The sequence below is a fragment of the Nyctereutes procyonoides genome, unplaced genomic scaffold (assembly GCF_905146905.1).
Source record: "Nyctereutes procyonoides isolate TBG_1078 unplaced genomic scaffold, NYPRO_anot_genome, whole genome shotgun sequence".
Classification (NCBI taxonomy): Eukaryota; Metazoa; Chordata; class Mammalia; order Carnivora; family Canidae; genus Nyctereutes; species Nyctereutes procyonoides.
Window position 1 is genome coordinate 21,910,466 of NW_026575147.1, and position 22,219 is coordinate 21,932,684.

General features: G+C 45.2%; 1 protein-coding gene across 1 annotated transcript; it reads left to right on the forward strand.

The window, feature by feature from the left end:
* The first annotated feature begins 3,415 nt into the window (after positions 1 to 3,415).
* Positions 3,416 to 5,503, forward strand: SPRR5 (small proline rich protein 5). Its single transcript, XM_055312518.1, has 3 exons — positions 3,416 to 3,457; positions 3,537 to 3,643; positions 4,936 to 5,503. The coding sequence occupies exons 1-3, from the start codon at positions 3,432 to 3,434 to the stop codon at positions 5,139 to 5,141; spliced, it is 339 nt and encodes a 112-aa protein (XP_055168493.1). The 5' UTR covers positions 3,416 to 3,431; the 3' UTR covers positions 5,142 to 5,503.
* Positions 5,504 to 22,219: the final 16,716 nt, after the last annotated feature.

A 22,219-nucleotide genomic window follows, 5' to 3' on the forward strand; every position in this document is an offset into this window, starting at 1 on the left:
CCATCCCCCAGTGTGCTGGACATAGTGTCTGCTTCCTATATACTTGATGACTGACTAGGTCCCAGGAAAGCCCAAGCCTCTGCCCTTCGACCTAGCCAGATCCTGGCTCTTCTCAGGGTGAATGTGCTAATGGATGCCCAGCACTAGAAATTGAGCAAATGGTTGTCCTTTTGCAAGCCAGACACATTATGGAAGGAAGGTTCCCCACCCACATCCATCCTTCATATACACCTCTCATCTGCACTCCCTCACCAGCTTTCACACAATTGAAATGAGAGTGAGATGAACACCAGGGAAATCCTAAAGGGGGAGAAATGTTTTCCAGAGCCATATGGACTCTTAGAGGATGGGAGTCATGCAAAGAAACAGGGGTTATGGGCCTATACTAGGTACAGACCAACGGTATGTAGTGAATATGTGCATATGCTTTGGAAATTGGTAGGAAAACACCATCTCTCTCATCAACTTTACTGAGAACTGGACTTACAGGCCCATAAGCACTTAGGGTTACAGTGTGGGAGAGATCAATGTGTGTGTATGTGTGTCTGTGTGTGTAAGAGAGAGAGAGAAAAGGGGAGAGGAAGAAAGAAAGAGAGAGAGAGGATTGTAGAGACAGAAAGACAGAGAACAATGTTTATGAAAGCCAGAGAATAATGGTGCTCCAAATGCTCAGATAAGCGTTTAGTTTTATTAGTGGCTTCTAGATTACCCATTCCTTTTCCTGTCCCCTGGTGGTAGAAGCAGTACTGCGTAATACTTTGTGATGCCCAACATGGGGCTTAAACTCACAACCTTGAGATCAAGAGTCAGACATTTAGCCGACTGAGCCACCCAGTTGTTCCTGTATATACACTCTTGAGGTAGCTGAATCCACCACAAAAAGTCTGTTCTGTATGATCAGGGCCTGCACAAAAAAAAAAGGTTAACAGAATTTAATATCCAAAACTTGTGAATTAGCTGATGTTCATACTTTCCCCAGCTATGCAGGCATCACTCCAGTGACATTTGGATTTGAGTCTTCAGCTAATCCAAGTCAAGCAATCAAAAAATATTGCAGCCACTGTGGAAAATACTATAAAGATTCCTTTAAAAAGTAAAAATAAAAAATATCATATGATTTAGCAATTCCACTACTGGCTATTTACTCAAAGAAAACAAAAGCACTATTTTTTGAAAAAACATATGCATCCCTATGTTTATTGAAGCATTATTGACAATAGCCAAGATATGGAAGCAAATCAAGTGTCCACCAACTGATGAATAGATTAAAAAAAAAAAGACGTGGTATTTATATACAATGGAACATTACTCAGCCATTAAAAAGAATGAAATCTTTTGTCACATTTGTGACAACATGGATGGACTTAGAGGATATGAGGCTAAGTGAAATAAGATAGAAAAAAGACAAATACCATATGATTTCACTCATGTGGAATTTAAGAAACAAAACAAACAAAAGCAAACAAATAAGCAAAAAAGGTAGAAATATGTCCATAAATACAGAGAACAAATCAATGGTTACCTGAAGGCAGGCAGATGAGGGATGCGTGTAATGAGTGAAGGGAGGTGAGATATAGAGGCTTCTAGTTATGAAATGAGTAAATCACAAGGATGAAAAGTACAGCATAAGGAATATAGTCAATAGCACTGTAATAGCACTGTATGGTGACAAATGGTAGCTACACTTACGGCTAGCATAGCATAACGTATAGAGTTGTTGAATGTTGTACACCCGAAACTAATGTAACATTGTATGTTATGTCAGCTATAATTCAATTTTTAAAATTTATAAACATTGGGAGGAGGGGAAGAAGAAGACATGAAGCAGCTCTATCTCCCCTTCCCATATACACAGGCCCATTACACAAAGGTACACTTGCCACATAGGCCTCCCATGCCCTGTTGCCTTAGGGAATACCAAGGACCCAGCCCCTTCTTGATCACCACTGGTCCAGCACAGGCACAGTCCCCTGTGAATGGTGGGACTACATTCCATCTTTATGAATAAATGGTGGTCATCCCGTGATAACTGCCCGGCACAGCCTTTCTTCTCTGCTCTTAGGGACCTGAGCTGAAATCCTTTTCTAAGACTATCTGGGATTGCTTCTGTCAGAGTGACAGCAGGCCAAGGGGTCTTGCCCCTGGATTCTTCCCAGTTTCTCTCACTTACTTGTCCCATACCCAGCCTGCCAGGACTGTGGTTGAGGAGAGAGACCATTGATTCCAAGCCCATGTCTTCAGTGTTATGGCCTGACCTCCCAAGATCATGGGATATTCTAAGGCTTCAGTAGAACTACAGCTAAATTTCAGTTTGAGACTGAAGACACAGCACCCTCAACACTAGTTTGCTGATATCCATTTCTTTCAGCCAAGATCTTAAGATACTGGGTGGTAAATGCCACTGCTTACCTTCAAATTTTGCAGCTATTTCATACTTCCAAGAGTGTATTTTGCCCTAATTTTCAGCAACAACTCCATGGAGTACCCAACAATTGTAGAACACTCATTCTATGCCAAATACCACACTCATACTTTACCTATGTTGCCCATTTTAACATGCACTGTGGTGTTGTTATTCTCCTTAGTAGATGAGGAAATTGAGTCTCAAGGACTTTAAGTGCCCAAGGTCACCCACTGGTAAAGGTCAGAGCCCCACTTTCAATACTTCTTGGGGATGTTATGAACATATATTCCATCCTTGGTCAAATGTGGAGGGCATCCAGGTTTGTGCCCTGTGCCATCCCTCTGTCCTGGAATCTCTAACAAGAGTAGGGAGGAAGAATTGGGATGGGCCCTGGGTGACTCCTCCAGAAGCTCATTCTAATTCAATGCTTGGTTCCCCAACCCGTTCCATCTTATGATAATCACTTCCCTGGGAACCCCAGAGTCTGGATGACTTATACATATGTAGAGAGATGAGAGATAAGTACTGTCTACTATAACCACCCAGTTCCACTTAATGGAACCTAATGGTTTTCTCAATAGAAGGCAGGACAGGGCCTACAGCCTCCATTTATTGCCTACATAATAATAGGCACAAAAACCAAAGCCATTTGCCCTGTATTTCTACTAGTTCAGGGTGATTGTGAATCCGAGCCTAGGTTAAGTCAAAGTCATGCATGTTTAATGGACCCCCCAGAAAGCCATTCACTTCCTCAGTTGTTAGGTTTCCCTTAAAACAATACTGTCTGTGTACACCACCCAGGCCACCCCCTCCCCTCTGTCAACCAGAACTTCCCGGAACCCTGCCCTCACACTCCCACAGCCGGCAGTGTCCTGAATGGCTGCTCGGGACCATCCCAGATGCCAAGGTTCTAAGTCAAAAGTCATGAGTGGATTTGGAAATCAAAGGCAGCCAGCTTCGTATAGTGATGGGGAGGTGGAGCCAAGGCCAGTGTGAAGGCACCACCACCTCCAAGTCTTGCCATGCCATGAGGGAGGCTGCCAGTCCTAAGGAGTGAGTAAAACCTGAAATTTGAGGAAGGGCAGGTGGGTCCTATTGTGACTGGGGACTAATTACAGCATTCCCACCCTAGGCCACCTCATGGCCCTAGGCAGGGATGTGAGATGTATAAAAGGTGGGCAGGCTCTGAGCATCCCAAACCCCTGGGCATCTCCACGCTCCAGTCACTGGCAAACTTGGGTAAGTCTGGCAAAGTGGTGCCTCTCCTTGCAGCCTTGCTTCACATGGTCCCAAAGTGGCTAGGAGTGGGGGTAGAGCTCTGGGTGGCTGGTCAGAAAGACCTAGTTTGGGCATTTCTCTTTTCCATGTTATTGGGCACCAACAAATAGTGGTCTATAAGTCATCTAGCTGAGGGGGTGGGGACTTGGGCTAAAATGGGAAAGGAAAGTCTGCCGAGAGGCTAGTGTCTTGAGGATCTTGCTGGTGTGTTATGGGTGTTGTATCTTGCCAGATGCTGAGAGGGAGTCAGTAGAAGGAAAGGCCACACCAGCCATGGGGCGGAGCACCCAGAAGAGTTGCATTTTAAGGAAAAGACAAATATAGGGAGAAAGAAGACTGTGTCGGTGAATAGGGGAGCAGAGGCCCCAAGGAGCACAGAGCAGCAGGGACAAGATGATGTGGTACAGGGGCAAGGCTCTGCTCCACTGCTGGGGACCATCGTTTCTACCTACTTGTGCTGAGGGGCTAGGGATTAATTACTTCCCTCTCTGGGTTTGGTTTTTCTCAACTGTAATTAAGAATCAAGCTAAAAGATCCATTTTGTCTGTAGATTCCTTTTTTCTATAACTCTCTTAGAGAAAAGAGATGCTCCTTCCCATTCTTTTAAATTTTTAGAAATTTATTTAATAAATCTAAACTCTTACACTGTGCTCATCATGTGCCAGCTACTCTGTGTGGTTGTGTGTGTGCATGTACACACATATACACACTTGTATGTATGTATGTATGCATCTTTATGTGTATGTATTTTATATACTCATTTGATCCTTACAATGACCCTAAAAGAGGTGTGCACAAGGGGCTAAGTAACTTGCTCAAAGTCACACAGCACATTAATGGCTTAGCCAGGACTCAGATCCTAGGCAGTTCTCTTCCAGATTCCATAGTTTTGCCATAAAAGTATATTACTTTTTGTTCTTGCTCTCCTTGTCTTTCCTTCTTCCTCTCTCCCTTTCTCCCTTCTTCTCCTCTTCCTTCCTTACCTCTTTCCTTTCATGTTTCTCTGTCACGAAAAGAATTGAAACAACTTACAAACTTTTAGCCACAACTTATACTCACACCCACATTTACACACATACTCACACCCACATTACATGCATGCATAAGTGTACACAGATATACACACCTTAAGTTATGAAGCCATCAGGGCAAAGCAGAAGCAGAGCAGGATGTGAATGTAGCAGGCCCCATTCCCCGGCTGGGAGTGCTTTATGGTGAAGGTGTTCCTCACTTCTTTGTCTTTCTTTTTCTAGTTGTGTGTCAACTCAGAATGTCTCAGCAGAAGCAGAAGCAGTGTGCTCCCCCGCAGCAGTGTGCTCCACCCCAGCAATGCTGCCCCCCACCTCAGCAAACTAAACAGGCTTGTCAGCCTCCACCCAAGTGCAAGGAACCCTGTGCCCCCAAGTGCCAACAGAAATGTCCACCCCCTCAACAGTGCCAAAAGTCCAAGCAGAAATAAGATCCCAGCATGTGACCAGAGGCCGAGCCTCCTCGGAAAACAGAGAGCATGAAGTTCACTGCCCCTCTCTCAAACAGCCATCTGTCAGCCCCACTCACCCCCAGCTTCTGACTGCAGCCACACTTAGGAAAAGGCAGCACCAGGATGGCAGCTTCCTCGATCTCTACCTCTTATTAATTAGCAACTGCAATTTCCACCTCAGACAATGATCTGGTGCTGAACTGTCTAATCATCTCCACTGACATGTATTTACATTGCTATGCCTGCTTTTTGGAAGCTTGAGCAGCATGCTGGACACCTTTCTTAGCACCCTCCATTTCTGCTCCTGTTTTCCAAACAATTAAATGTAGTTCCTCTGGCAATCACGTGTCAGTCTGATTCTTCTGTTGTTGGACAATGTTACATTCCCGCAGATTTTGTGTCCCGCCCCCACCGGAGAGCCCTAGGGGAGCTGGGCATGTGGGTGCAGGCAAAGGAGCAAGCATGACACACATGCATTTGTGAGCTGTGGGGCATTCCCAGTGCTCCTGCTGGGGTAAGGAGGAAAGGAAGGCACTTTGAAGCATGGACACACATCCCATATTCACAGAAAATGAAAGTACCAATGGAACCAGGGGAAGATGATGCCCATTTGGAGAACCATTGGGAGAAAAAGCATCCTTGCAGGCTGAGAAAGAGCAAGGGAACTCCCCAGTCAAGAGCTACATAGCAGAGGAGAAGGATTGAGGCAAATAAATTATATTTCAGAGAACAGACTCCAAGGGCTTCTGGGTCCAAAGGAATTGAAAATAGGGCCTTAAAACATCTCCCATAAGTAAAAGAGAAGACCAAAGTTTCTTCAAGCTAATCAAATGTCATTAGGAGACAATCTATACAAACTGAATACTCAACACACAATATCCACCATCAATATGTGATCAAATCACAGCCCCCATTATTTCTCAGTTGGATATTTCCCTGAACTATTTTCCCCCATTGCCCCCCTACTTTCAGTTCTTCGAGTTTCTGGAGAATTGCAATAATCAGATAATTGAGACTCACAGATATTCCAAACTGCTGATTCCTAATGCTTCCATTACCCACTCCATTCCTCTCCACCAAACCCCTCTCCTAAAAAATAGTCCACAAATTGGGGTGTTGGAATCTCCTTTCCTACCACCTGCCACCCTTTCATGCCTCCAGGCTCTAGGGAAGTCACTGAGAGTCAGCAGAAGTATCCAAAAGGAGGCAGAGAGGAAAATATCATGAGTTAAATGCCTGGATTATCCCCAACACATATTTCAAATCCTGGAGAACACAGAGCTAACTAAAGACCAAAGCTTTGAGCATCGCTTCCCTGCCTGGCTGGGCTCCTCTTTCTCCATCAGACTCCTCCTGTGTCTTTCAGCTGTCTCTACTCCTTTGTTCTAGTCCTCATCCATATAATCCCCTACCACCCTATCAATCCATCCGTGCAGCCTCAGAAAGCACCTTCTTTCTTGTTTGTGCAGAAGGTGAGGGATGCTATAAAAGCAGAGGAACCAGCTCAGGGTGTCTGGGTCCAACAATCCCTGGAAGAAGACCCCCATGAAACAAAAAAACATTTAGATAGGGTGATATCCAAATAAAGGATGACTTGGGCGATACATTCGGCAGACGCCTCACACCTTGAGAGTCAGAGACAGAGAATGAGAATACTTTGAAAATGAAAACTTGTTACAGCCCCACATTTGGAGCTGCCATTCAGCACAGTCCACAGACGTGTCCTCACCCCCATACATCACCTTCCCCCACAGCTCTCTCATTTGGGCTTTTACCCCTCTTTCCTTACCCTCCCTCACTCCCCAGTGTAACATGAGATTGAATTTTGCCTCTCTGGGCTTCATTTAATTTTCTCTTTACTAATTACCATAATTAGAACAAATGTACATGTGCTTGTGTGTGGACCATCTTGGCGATTTTTTTTTTGTCCCCGTCATACTGGGTCTGGATCCCAGAACCACTCCATTTCCACTGTGTGATTTGCAGTGAGTTACAGAACTTTCCTAGGCCCACTATTCTTATCTCTGTGGTGGGGGTGAAGATTAACTGCTTTTTGGGGTGGGGTGGAAGGGGGAGGTGTTTGTTGAGAATGTAAACAAACAGTGAGCAAGTATTTGCTAAATAAATATTAGCTGTTGCTAATATTTATTATTCTCCAGTTCCGACTGCTCAGCAAACCTACAGGAAGCACTTTTTGCTTATTTCCACACAGTGAAGGATGTGAGCTCCAGACCTTTAGGTGTAAAGGGGAAGGGTGAATTTCAGGATCAAGGACAGGACCAATAAAGTAGAGCAAAGGATGAGTGGGTATTCACAGGGGGAAACAAGATTTAGTTTAGGGCATAAGTATCCCATTTGGTGGTTGCCCTTTACTTCCAGAATCTTCCCTGTTTTAACACCTGCCCACAATGGATCCTGCCCTTGAGGTAATCCTGGCTGCTCTAGCCCACGGTGATTCTCAGCTATCATTTAGACAGTCAGCCCTGTCTCTGTGAGCAGGTCAGGCTCTCTGAAGCTGAGGAAGCATGTACAGGGGTAAAGTCTTGACTGACACACATCTGCCAACCTCACACATGTTGACACCACCGTACTGAAGTAGATATGGCTATTCCTATCGGGATAGAGGACTGAGGTTCAGAGGAGCTCCCTCCATGCGTGGAGTAAAAACACCTTGTAGACGATGGACCTGAGATGAAACTCAGGACTCTGTCTACTTTGTGACACAGCAAGTGCTCTGACCGTGCTTGTAGCTAGAAGAAGCGTAAAGACTGGATCCTGTCTTTCCAAAACTTAAACCCATCAAACCATCAGGGAGGGGAAGTCAGCATGTTTACAAACCTCCTCAAGGTCACACTTGTTTGCCTCATGTATGTTCACACACTAACATAAATTACATACAGTGAATTCTTTTTTTTTTTTATTTATGACAGTCACAGAGAGAGAGAGAGAGAGAGAGAGAGAGAGGGGCAGAGACACAGGCAGAGGGAGAAGCAGGCTCCATGCACCGGGAGCCTGACGTGGGATTCGATCCCGGGTCTCCAGGATCGCGCCCTGGGCCAAAGACCGGCGCTAAACCACTGCGCCACCCAGGGATCCCCATATAGTGAATTCTTATTCAAAGTACATTCTACAACTTTGTAGCCTGATGTTGAGCATTGAAAGCAGAAGCTGAAGCAGCATTCTGGAAGGCCTGATGTGACAGGTTATGGGCTGCCTAGTTTCGCAATGGTGCAGAGGACTCTGTGGGTCACTCAGATGGTGGCAGGAGCACTGGTGGGCAGAGGAGTTGGTATGGTGGCTGTTTGTTACCTGCTACAGAAGTGGTTTTAATACTTCATGGGATGCCTGGGTGGGTCAGCAGTTGAGCATCTGCCTTTGGGTCAGGGTGTGATCCTGGATTCCCGGGATCCAGTCCCACATCAGGCTCCCTGCATGGAACCTGCTTCTCCCTCTGCCTGTGTCTTGGCCTCTCTCTGTATCTTTCATGAATAAATAAATAAAATCTTTTTAAAAATTAAAAAAAAAACTTCAACCATGGAGTCAGCAGCACCTGTGTTTGCTGGAGTATATCTGCTGAATATCAACCCTGTACATACTTACTGTTGCACACTCACTCATGCTTGCACACCCATACACATATTCCCACACACATATATTCATGAGCCACACATGAGGTCACAAATCATCACATACTAACACTTAATCACATGTTATCAATCACACAGAGGTGGCCACACACTGACACACACTCACAGGCACCCAAATGCACAGACACACACACTCATGGTGTCACTCTCACTCATGTGAAGGCACCAGAGCTTGGAGTCCAGCCTTTGTTCCCATGTCCCTCCAGCTTATCCTCTTAGCTTTCTCCAGGCCTCTGCCACATTCCAGCTGGGATATCTGACCATGCCTGGAGACCCTGGGGACAGGGGGGCTGATGCTGGGGCTTGAACAGAGGTGTGTCTTCTTCAGAGAAGAATAGAGCTATATATTTCAAATAAAGAAATCCCCTGAAAGGTGATGTGGCACAAGAAAAAGAACACCCACCCACCTCGAAGCCTGAGAGACCTGGGTTCAAATTCCTTCTTCTGTTTGTCACTGAGTAACTTTGGACAACTTAACTTTTCTAAACTGTAAAATGAGGACTGCTCAAACTTCCAGGCCCAAATTAGAAATTCAAGCAGACAGTCAACAGTGGTCTGCCCTTCCCCTCCTCCACAGGTTTTCTGGGAAGATGAAGACATCTCTCAGCTGCCAGTTCCTGGCCCAGGGGATTCCTGGCCCAGGGGTTTCCTGGCTGGTGATGGATTTCAGCAGTGAGACTCCAGCTCAAGCCACCAAGGATCCTTTAGTGGGAACCTGCCCATGGGTGGGTCCAGTGTGGCCTGCCCTCCCTTCTCCTGCATGTTTGTACATGTGTGCTTGCTGTCTGGCATTCCTGAGGGGGAATCACAGACTCCTGGCACTGGCCTGTATCTGAATTTGCTGAATCTCCTCCTGGGTCACTGTGGTGCCATCTGGGCCTGTATGCGTGTGTTTGTGTGTGTCTGTATGTGTGTGAAGGGCTACTGTCATCTGGAGGTCCTGCCCAGGGTCAGAGAATAGTCATTGTTGACACCCGACTCCTGATTCCTGGCACTTAGTCCCCTCTTCTGGAATATTTATGCCAGCTATCAGACTGACTGATCCCATCCTGCTCTTTGATAAAACAAAAAAGGCAACCATTCTTCCTGTTCTCAGTCCTCCAGGCAGCCCTTTGGCTTGAGCGTCCTCTCTCCCCAAGGGCTGATGGGACTATGAGGTTCACCATCAATAGGTTTTAGATGGCACTACAGCTTCCAATAAAGAGCGCTGGACAGAGTCATGAGACCTGAGTTCTGCCTGTGTGATCCTGGGCAAGTTATTTCCTTTCCCTAGTCTTAGTTTCCTAACCTGCACAAGGCCACCTTGGGCTTGCTAGATTCTTTCTCTTCCCATCCTGACTCACCAGAACATGACTCGGTCACTCCAATCCTTATTTAATCTCCTCATTCCCTAAGTAATCACAGTTACGGAAAGCTCTTAGAGGTAGGGACGGGGTGGGGCCACCTAGGTACCACAACATTTTGTATGGCTTTGTCGTGGAGGCTCAGAGCAAGCTTAGCTAAAATCCCATCTATATTTTAAGATCTCTCAGCCTTAGGACCAACCTGCCTCCCTTCAGGGAATCAATAACACACACAATCTGCTGCCAGTTTTAGATTTATATATCTATATACACATTTACATATATATACACATATATATATTTAAAAGGACTGAGTTACTTCTACAAGCAAGTCACTATACTAGAATTTTAACCCTTACCCTACTAATATTCATTACTACCATAAAAATATCAGTTCTTATTCTGCTAATGAGGAAAATGAGACCCAAGGAGGTAACAAACTTGGCCCAAGACTACACAGCTAGTACCTGTAGAGCTGAGATTCAAATATACATCTATCTTTCATGTAAGCCCATCTTTTTTACTCATTCCACTTTCCTTTGATGGTTGGGCTAAAAACTATTCTAGGGTAAACAAGGGCTGAGTGGTTCTCATTTGCATTTCACATGGTATGGTATGTTGTGGAAGAGAAGATGGGTGACATCTCATGGGGTGCTAAGCTACAACTTCTGGCCTCTACAGAACTGGCCAGGAGCCCTTTTTCTTGCTTTTAATGGCCTTGAGGAAGCAAAAAGTAAATAGCAAGGTAAGTGTGCATGGAGCTAGAGTTCTGTGTTGGGAGCAGGGCAAGAGATGGAGTTGTCATGTTAAAACCAATTAACCACTGACAGCCACAAGTTCAAGCCTTCACTGAATATTTTTATTTTATTCGTTACATGAGATTGGGTCAGGATGGTGGCTTGTGTCTTGGCTCCCTGCAGACAAAGTGTGTGTATGTGCACTTGAGCATGTACATGTCTGCACACACACACACACACACACACACACACATGCTATTCTCTTCATGGACAGACAGGAGAGTGTCATCAGTCACCATCATCTTACAAAAGTTTCCTGCGGGTCTCCCTTCATGTCTTATATTGTGATAGCCCCCTGTGGGAAGTTTTAAAAGTAGAATCTTGATTCTAAAGACACTGATTTTAATACTCCTTAGGACCGACTGGAGATAGTTAACAGAACAGTGATGGCTTTGCTATCCCCAGGGGCTGGCAACCTGTGGTTGTGGGGCAGGTAGCATGAAAAGGGAAAGTAATAGGAGAGAGTCCAACAGCAAGAATGGTAACCTTGTAAGGAGGTGAGCAAGGCCAGGCATGCACTCAGGACACTTGCAAGTGCCAACAAATAAGCATATGCTGTCCAAACTCAGGCTTCTCCTACTTGGAAAATGGGCCAGGGGGTGCTCTGCCCTAGGGCTAGGGGCCAGAAGAAGATTTTTGCAGGAAGAAGAGTAGGAGCTGAGTGGTAATAGAGACAGTTCTGTGGGGTCACCAATGGGAATAATGCCTGAGACAGAACATATGGACCTTCAGCCAAATTCTTACATCTCAAGATTCACCATCAATTTGGAGAACCCTTGCTAATTGTGGCCTCCTCCTTACTAAAATGAAGACAGAGCAGCCTTTTGGCAGGACTATGCTAATAGCTTGATTACAACCAAAGGTGAACAGACACCAGGATGGTATGCCACCAGATTATATAGTCAATAAGGCTGGTTCACTCATTCTCAGCTTGTGTTCTCAGCTCCTTGTTCCAGGTACAAGGGTGCCTCCCTGGCTACCTCTGCCCTGTTTCCTTGTGGCAGAGGCCCCCTCAGCCTCACCAGCCACCAGCATATGAAAGCTTTCCACAAGTTAAGCCTGTGCTTCACAACGTCTTCCCTCCTCATTCAGTTACAGTGATTTGTTAGAGTAGGGAAAAGACGGCAAGGGTCTATACTCAGATATCACCTTGCCCAAATGCTTTTGGTGAATCCCCAGGAAAGACTAAAATATCCTATAGCTTCCCTAGTGTGCTGCATTTGGGGGCCTAGGGATTGTCACACTCCATTGTGTCACATCTGGTCAACTGTCTTCCTGCCCCACATTGTTCGTTCACCAAACACAGGGTTTGGCTTTGCTAGGTTGCTGGGTCCCCCACAAACTATGCTGTACTCTTCAAAATATTGTGTCTGTGTCTGCTCAGCAATTCCTCATGCTGCAATCAACTGACTCCTTAGAAGAACTGCAGAGTGTGGCCTGTGTGGTCTGTGCCATGCCTGTTCACGTGGTCTGTCTTGGAGGGTTGAGAAAGCATGGGGGACATATGGTTTGGGAAGAGGCAGTGTGATGCCATGTAGAGTTGACTTTTAGAACCAGACTGATGTGTAGGCTTGGATTCTGGTCCAACCATTAATCAGCTACATGACTTGGGACAAATTACTTAACCTCTCTAGGTTTCAGTCTCCTCAATGGCCAAATACCAGTGGTGCTTCTCCACCTGAAGGGATTGGGGACAACAGTGTAGAGACCCTTGCATTTTATGTAGTTGCTGTTCAGTAAATAGAAGCCTTTGCAAGGAGAGCGTCTATTGCTTTCCATTCAGGTTGGCTTTTCTGAACCCCACTGAATCCTTTCTCATTTCCTATGCATTGACTCACATCGTTTTGTCATCGTCAACCCACACCACCATCTTGAGCCAGCAAGGGAAACTTGGAAAGGCACTGACTCCAGAAGTAGATGATCCCTCCTTCTGAGGATAACATGATCCAGCTTAGGAGGCTGTTGGGGTGAGAAGAGTCCCTTCTGAGGTCCTTAGATTTTTGCCTGTAAAGTGAGGAGGAGGAATCACTAGGGCCTCTGCATCTGAGGCCTCCCTGCCTCTGGGTCTGTAACCAGTTTGGGAGATAATCCTTTGAAATTGAAAACAGTTGCACTGCCTGGGCATGCCCGGCAGGTGGCACTCTGCCCCAACTACTTAGGGGCTGATTTGTGATGTGATTTGGCACAATGTTCTGTGGCTAGAGTGAGAGAAGAGATGGTTTATTTTGTTTCCCAACTGTAGATTGTAAGTCATTTGTGGGAAAATATCAGTTGCCCATAAGCAGACTATTTGACAGAGAAAGCACAAGCAGGGAGGAGGGGCAGAGAGAGAGAGAGAAGGAGACTCGCTACTGAACAGAGAGCCTGATGTGGGGCTGGATCCCAGGACTCTGGGATCATGACTTAAGCCGAAGGCAGACACTTAACCAAGTGAGCCACCCAGATGCCCCTCTTTCCCTTCTTTTCCACTGTATCCCTGTAGTCACATTTGGACATGCACATGTGGGGACACACACTACACACCACACACACATACACATACACACACATCTGAGTCATGGTGTTAGCTACCAGTTAGTATACACTGAACTTCAGTATTTACCTTCCCTTTGGACAGAGTCAAGCAGAAGAATCTCCTTAAGAGGAAGAAGTCATCTCCTGCACATCCAAGTGTATGGGTCAGGATAGGCTAAGTCATACTTCAATAACCAATGAGCCCTCAATCTCATGGGCTCAAAACAACAAAATTTTACATCTCCTTCACCTTCAGTGTCTACTAAGGGTCAGCCATAGCCCTGCTGCACATTAATTTGACTTTGGGATGCAGCCTTGTTCTGGAACATGGTCAATCCTTATGGCAGAGGGGCAAGGTAGTGTACTGAACTACAGCTCCTAAAATTTTCACTGTATGAGCAAAGCAAGTCCCATGGCCACAGCTTCCATCACCAACAGGCAAGGTAGTATTCTCCCTGGGGGAAATGAGCAGAGGCAGCAAAATCTTTATGAACACAGTACAATCTGCTTCACCCACATAAAGTGATTCTTGGATATCTACCCTTTGGAATTACTGATGCCAGTGTTTTCTTCTGATTTGTGAAGATCATCCTAGAAAAGCTAACCAACCTTTATCAAGTTCTCCTGTATGCAAAGGATGACTAAGGACCTGCGTCAGAGGAAGAAACCAAGATGGAGAAAAATAGATTCTTGCTCTCCACAGGCTCATGAGCCAGAGAGGAAGAAAGTGTGGCTGTAAACAAAGCACATGGAAGGCATGCTTGACATGCATCAGCAAAGCTGTGAAAGGCACCAGGGAGGGTCAGCCCTGATGATGTGGAAGGACTGGGCTCTGCTGCATCCGTCTGAGGGTGTTGGTGCCCTTCCCAGGCACACAGTGGAAGGGCCCACATCTCTGTACACCCTGGATTGACCACATACTGTTTGCCTGAACACACAGTCATCAGGTATCCCTTATGAATGAGGTACCATACTACTACAAATGGGAGTTGAAGGAAAGTAGGGAATGTTCCTGCCCTCAAAGGGCTCATAACTAATACAGGACAGACTAAGGGATATTATATCCCCACACTGCAGAGTAGATGTTAGGACGGGACTGACATCAAAGGTGGCCAAGGTGACAGAATAAGGGATTTTCAGGGAAGAACAAACTAATGTCTGAGATTTTAAGATTAGTCAGGCACAAATTGGGGATAGGCACTCCAAGTAGAAGGAGTGGTTTATTGGCAGGAGGAGAAGGAGAAAACAGCACATTATTAAGAAAACAACCTGTAAATAGTTCATCAAGTCTTATGGCTGGAACAGTAGAGCACTTGTACAGAGAGAAGGGAAGATGAGGTAATGGGAGAGATGAGACTGGAAGCCTTGCCAGGGGTTCAGAGCATGAAGGCCTTTTGAAATCATATCAACCACTATGGACTTTATCCTGATGCCTGTGAGAAATCCCTGAAGAGTGTGGGCATGGAGTGGCTTAGATACTATGAATATCAGGTATTGTCCCATCCCTTCCCCTCCCTCCCACTCTAGAGGGATGGCTATGGTGGAGTGATATATTTGTATTTCAGTCTACTGAGTGTGTGCAAGGCCAATCATAGCTCAGAGCTCTGTGAGCCCTGGACCTACCTGGGGGTGTCAGTCAATGCCAGGCACTGTCTGAGCTGAGGCTGCTAACCCTTGTTTGCTGCCTTCTGCAACCACTTTCTCAAGGAAGTTCTCTGTGGTCAGAGAGCAGGGTACCAACCAGACAAACTGCCCCAACTTGTGGTAGCTGCTAATTTGTCTGTTTGGTTTGGTTCCCTATCTCAGCCACCATCAGAGAGGCCCCTTTCTCTGGCCAGAGGATGATCTGAGTCCCAACTTCCCAACCCCAGGACCCAAGGCTGAGGGAATAATCAGGTTCCTCAGTGAGCAGTGCCATAAATGGAAATGTCCTTTTGCCCCAATTGCATTCTGCCTGGGAAGAGAGCTACTGTTCCACCTTGATTGCCTCTGTCTGGTCTTCACTTGAGGTGATGTCCAGTAAGTTCAATTGACTAGAGATGGAAATCATAATGAACTCCTAAGTGAAAGAAAGCAAATTAAGAGATACTTGTTCAATTTATAGGATACACTTCTTAGGGACTCCTATCCAGAGCATTTTTTTTTGTTCTATACCATTAGCCTCATGTCCCCAAGGGGCCTTTCTTTGCTATACTGTACCAGGATTTGCCTTTCAAATTAGCCATCATCAGACAGTCAGTCAAATGATCAAGAAATCAACTGGTCAACTACTCAACCATACCCCTAGTCAGTTGTACTACCTAGGCAGTCAGCTAGTTTGTTAGCTTACTTACTCACCCTTCTCTTTCACTCCTGGCTTTCACTTCCTGGCTCACTTACTCAACAGCATCCTTTAGTAATTGGACCACCCACTCACCAACTAGCTAGTGTATCAGATCTTACCAGGGTAGAAGTTCTGTCCTCAATATCCTTCCTGCCCCTGGGAACCTTGCAATTTGGCTGGCTATAAAGAAGTCCTCCATGAACACACACACACACATACACAGGTATCTGGGCCTCTTGCAGGTGTGGATGATGTCAGCTTAGGTCTTCAAAGATAATGCATGTGGTCAGATAAACAGAAAGAGCTACTTAGACAAGCATCATCCTGAACTTGAAGAGATGTACTAGTTCACAAAGCATTTTGAGACTTCATCAATTCTGATTCTAAAGTCACAATGTCTAACTGTGGGTTTGTCATTCAGTTCAACTCATTCATTGATAAATCATTCACTCATTCATTTAGGCATTCATTTATCTTTCCATATTCATAGAGTGGATATAATATTTGTTTGGCTAGTATGGGGGGAGTAGATAGTAAAACACATGCATATATGATGAGATTGAAACAGCTCCTTCCATCAGGGAATGTACATGTGATGCTAAGATTAGTATATAATTTATATGTTTTCAAGTCAAAGCATTACATAAAAAGTGTTCATAGTACATACAAATAAAAAGCTGTAGGTGTTGAGCAGAAGAGGAAAACACATCTTTTGGGAAAGAATTAGGAAAGAGGTCACAGAGAAAGTAATGCTTCCTAAAGATTACCTTGAATTTCACTGGTGCACCATTGCAGATCGAATGATTTGAGGCAAGAAAGCATGAGGTGAGTTTTGGGAATAGCAATGCTCTTGTCTGGGATTGAGTTAAGGGAAGGTGGGAGCCAAGGTAAGAATCATAGGTGGTGTCAGCTTGTGCAGGATTTTCAAAGAGTTCATACCCTCTCTCCTTCTTCAAGTATGTTAGTCGTTCTCACTCATAGGTGCTAGCATCTCTCTCCCTGCTTCAGGCTAACCAAGGTTAACTGACTATATCCTCGTGGCCACTTATCTCTCTCACAGCAGATGCCTCTGACCAACATGGCACTCTTCAGCTAAGCCCATATGCAGCATCCTTGCCCTCTACTCATAATTAATCCTCCAAGGATGAACTCAGCTGCTTCCCAGACCCAAATCATGCATTTACAGAATGAAGGCTCAATGGGATCTTTGAGGAAATTGTCAGTCTCCACATATTGGAAAACAAGAAAACTGAGGCTGAGAAAAGTTAAGGGGCATGTCTAAGGCCTCACAGCTAGTGAGGGGCGAGTATTAGTAGAGCAGTGTCTTAACTCCTTAGGCTCCCTCCCATGCCTCTAACCACACTATGTCATGTCAGAGGAGAGGATGATGAGTGCTCCCACTCCACTTGACTTCCAAGACAACCTTGGCCATCTTTCCAGAGGTGGGCACTTTGCTCGCACACCCCTCCCCTTCCACAGCCAGTCTTCAGTTTCCACAGGTGACAGTCTGTGGGTGTCCTGTCAGAACTAGCCTTTCACCATCCAGGACTTCATTTCCCCGTTTATCAAGCTCCTAGGACTTATAGAAATAGGTCTTATAGAATTATGTCAGGGGTCTTATAGGAAAGTGTCATGGAGGGGTGGAAGGGGGAGATTTATTGCTCACATATTTCTGGAACCTTATCCTTTCTTTCTCTGCCTTTTGGACTGCTTTCAATACTACTTCGCAGAATACTGATCATCAGTAACTGAGCATCTTATTTGCAAGCATAAAAATTAGAGGCTGAAATGATTCATGCATCAAATGAATTTCTCACATTTAAAAAGGTCACAAAGTCTCTTTAAGCAGCATCTTCTAGTTTTTGTTGACAGATCGTCAAGTAATTCGTGGAGAAAGGAACTCGAAACAGAAATATCCTAAACTGTGACTGCTAGTTAAGTATGTACCAGAACTCAAGATGAAGCAAATATGACATGATTATGATTTTTCAAATGAAAGGTGATTTGCTCAGTTTTCAATGTTCATTTTACTAAATAGGCAGCTGAAATACAGGAGTATTGGCAGCCCCAAACTCCACTGTCCTCCCTGTCAAGCACATCCTAAAAGCCTCTCATGGGTAAATCAGAGATCTCCTTTTTTTTCCTTTCCTTGTTTCATCCTTAGAGATAGCATAATAAATCCGTTCCATTTGTGTCCAGATGGAGCCATCAACAACCCTTCTTTTCCCCAAAAGTGCCCTGGAGGAGATGTGTCTAGATTGATAGCTAAATGATTAGCATCATCTCTGGCAGAGTCCCCTCCCAGGGTCAGATCTCTGTTATCTGTCACCCCACTATTTGTCTGAAGGGTGGGGTTGGGGTTTCTCAAGCTTTGACTCACCTTCAGAAATGAGTCTGCCTGTGCCCTCCCCTCCCTGATGTATATTTTTGGCACGTACCTGCTCTCAGGTGTCTGTTCCCTAGGGAGGCAAGATGCAGAGCCTGGTTTCCTGGTTGGCCCTTTGAGGATGAAAGATAGGATGCAGGACTCAGAACTTGCCAGGCAACAGTGCCAGGACCAGGCTGAATGGTGGGGAGAAGTCAGTGGTCTGCTTAGTTTCTCAGCGCCCACCTTCCCTTAGATGGTTGTTTTTATAGACTGGTTTGAGGGGTGCCAACAAGCCTCCCCTCTTCCTTTGAAAGAATGATCCACTCCCCAGCCAGCCGAGGTGTCTAGAAATCAGCCATTACAGATGTAAGAGATTTGGGTCAGCCCTATTTTCTGGATTCCAGATTCATCCACCATTACAACTAACTTTGTCATTTATAAAATTTATCATACAATTAGTTTTCTTCAAAGAGTATTGTGAAAACTTGTATTCAGAGGTTTTTATAAGTTGAGTGACTAATACAACTGCACCCATGCCTAGCAGTGTGGTGGCAAGGGACTGGTTAGGTTTCCTTAGAGGAAGGAGGGAAACAGGCTCCATGGGAAGGATGACACTGAGTGCCAAGGAGGAAAGAGAATAGGTGGGACAGGAGGAGGCAGACAACCAGCTTCCTACTTCTGTCATTAACAGAGCCTCTGCTGGAAGAAGCCTAGTTGCTCAGGCACTTCAGTTGGCTGAAAAAAGCTGTGAAGTCAGGGGCTCTGATTTTTTTATCTAGCCCTGCATTTGACATTAGCCCCTGTATGACCTTGGGCTGCGTCTGTTTCCTCCTCTATAAAACGGAGATAATGTGGCTAAAGAGAATGTTGAGTGCCAGGATTTTGGAAAGTTTGTGTTGGATGCATATGAGCTGGATTCATGACCTAGAGGTCACAACCTCTTCAAGGCTAGCTGTGTTTGGCTATCTATCTCAGCTACCCCTAGAGCATCCTCTAAGAGTTGTATCACTAGAGAGAGTTCCCAAAACTAAGCAGGAATTGTTTATTGACCAAGCAGGAGGCCAATGAGCAGACTGGGAAAATGAGGGGTAAAGTTCATTCTAGAAAAGTCATGTGGGTGCCTGAGATGTGAAGGAAGGGTGTTATCACTCCATTCGTAGGGAGCACACATACACACATATACTGATGTCTTCTAAATGCCAGGGATATGAGAATGCCTTCCTTGTGTCCATGCCAAATCTGTCTTTGCTGCTTATCTCCCTTCTGGAGAGCTTGCGTCTAGGTGAGCATAGTGGGAGTGGGAGCCCAGAAGTGAGGCAAAGGTGGAATGCAGAACATGGAATCTAGAGCCCAGATTGTTACTTTTTTTTAAAGAATGTTATATTTTTTAAGTTGATAGGCTTATAGGGAGAGGGGGCTGAGGCCTGGCCAGGACAGGAAATTAAGGGACGGGCTAACCTTAAATGAGGCTTACCCTAAAAACTGAGCCACATATGACAGAAAGTTCAAGAAAGATCTTGAATCATGGCCTCACTTAGCAACAGTTGCTTGTCTGCCACAGAGAATCTGGCCACTGTGATGCAGTGGAGAGGAGCCCTGGACCAGGCCCCTGCCCCAGCTCCACCCCTGCTTGCTGCATGTTGTTGAACAAGTCAGTTAACTTCTTTGGATCTACTTTTTCAAACTGTAAAATCATATTTATACTACCTGACAGGATTGCCATGATAATTAAATAAGGCAAGGGGTTTGAAAATGTTTTGGAAAGTACTTCTAGATGTTTCTATTGTTTCTGAGGCAGCCTTACACTCTTGCTGTGGTAATGACAAAAATGAGTACATCAGTGCCTTTAGTGGGACTATACCCTGAGGTCTGAGACATTGGTACAAAGGTAGACCAGCTTCCCAGAGCAGTCCTGCCTTCTCCATGGTAGGAATTATGAGGCCAAGTCGGGGATCAGGGCTCCTTCCTGCCATCTAAATGGCTCCATGAGTAAATTGCTAGCTTTAGCAAATAAAAATACAGCCTGCTCAGTTTAATTCAAATAGGATCTGAGCAAGTAATTCAGTACTATAGACAAGTCTTGTGCAACACTTGAGATGTACTCTTACTAAAAAACTTCTGATTAAGGGGATCACGTGATATGATGAGCACTGGATGTTACACGCAACTGATGAATCACTAAACTCTACCTCTGACACTAATAGTACACTGTTTGCTAATTGATTTTAAATAGAATTCTAGAAAATTATGTTTACCTGAAATTCAAATTGAACTGGGTGTCCTGTATTTTACCTGGCAACTGTACCCCAGAAGCTAATGCTACCCCATCCTCTCTTGCCCACCACTAATACTCACCAGCAGCCGATTCCTGGGAGGGGGGGTGCAGGTCAGGGGCAGTGAGCCTGTGGGTGACCATTTGCATTCTTGTCCTTCGTGCTCAAGGGAAAGCTTCCTACAATACATTGCAAACAGTCCCAGCTGGGTTGGGAAAATCACAGGCATTACCTAGTGGGGCATGGGGTTGGAGACTTCTGTGCGGAGACTTTTGACTTCTCTCTCAGATGTTTGGGTTCTCTGAATCATCCAGAACTGAGTTCCAGTCCCATCTCTGCTGTCTACTAGCTACATGATCTTTCCCAGCCTCACTTTTTTATCCACAAAACAGTAACAATGACATTTGCCTTCTGGGGGCTATAAATTTCCAATGAGGGACAGCCTGGGTGGCTCAGCGGTTTAGCACCTGCCTTTGGCCCAGGAGACCCGGGATCAAATCCCACGTCGGGCTCCTTGCATGGAGCCTGCTTCTCCCTCTGCCTGTGTCTCTGCCTCTCTCTCTCTCTCTCTCTCTCTCTCTCTCTCTCTATGTCTCTCATAAATAAATAAATAAATAAATAAATAAATAAATAAATAAATAAATTTACAATGAAATAGGGGGCATAAAGAGTGACCTCAGCACTAGGGAGTGCCCATAGCAGTGTCAGATCTTAGTGCTCAACCAGTAACAGTAAAGCAGCAATGGTGATGCTCATATTTTTCCAGGCATGGCCCAAACTCATATTTCCTCTCCTCTTCCTCTTTCCTCAATGTTTCTTACAACTCTCAGTCAGCAAAAAGCACCTCAGATTTATTCTATTTTTTAGAGATTTTGAGTCCTTGAGTTTGAGCAAACACCTTAAATAGATGGAGTCCACTTAGTAAGACAGGGACCCAGAATTCTGTATTATCTGGTGGTATTTTCCATCAAAACAGGTCAGTAAGGCAAATCCCTGGAGGAAGTGCAGGTGGGAGAAGTGGGTAAGGAATTCCCTGGGAGGAGGTAATCAGGGCCAGACCAAGTGTCTATGGCAGGCTGGGGGCCTTAGAAGGTTTCTAGGAGAGGCTGTCCTTGCACCTATGTTCAGCCTCCTCTCCTGAGGTCCTGCTTGCACTTCTGGTAAGTGGGATTGGATTCTTCCTACTGGGACCTGCTGGGCCCTTCCTCCTTCTCAAACTGTCTCCAGCCACTAGGCAAGCTCCTGTCCTATTCTTGGGTAATCAGAGAAGTGACTTAAGCCTTGTGACATTAAAGAAATGTCATGCTGTTACTCAGGAAATTCAGTCTCCATCCCTCACCTTAACTGAGTATGACCAATTATCTGATTCTAGGCCTCACTCCCTGGCAAAAGGATTTTTCTCATAGAGGGAGATATTTAGAGTTGTAGCATTTTGTAGGAATTTCGAGCTTCCTCCAAACATTGTCATTCTTGCAAAGCTGCCTTTTCGGCCCTATGACCAAGCCTTTTCAAATGTTGCTTTTAGGTTTACAGAAACAGGTATGTTATATATTGCATTTTACACTGTGAAGCTCCCATGCCTTATTATCATGATTGCCACCCAGAACCTATGCTTCCCTTTATAATCACAAATTTAGAAGAAAGGAAGGATGTTTACAAACAAAACCAGGGACACACGCTGGAGCTGGGAAGGCATTTCCAGATCAGCATCTTTCAAATAAGGGTTTGGAGATCCAGGGAAGGCAAATTGCCCACAGGTGTGCCTGGCCAGGGTGTGGCAGATTTGGATCTA

Excerpts from the sequence above, each read along its gene's own strand:
- SPRR5 (XM_055312518.1), top strand. The coding sequence starts at position 3,432 with ATGAGGGAGGCTGCCAGTCCTAAGGA. Across the intron at positions 3,458-3,536 it reads GAGGCTGCCAGTCCTAAGGA|GCCACCTCATGGCCCTAGGC; the intron begins GTGAGTAAAACC and ends TTCCCACCCTAG. Across the intron at positions 3,644-4,935 it reads CCAGTCACTGGCAAACTTGG|TTGTGTGTCAACTCAGAATG; the intron begins GTAAGTCTGGCA and ends TTCTTTTTCTAG.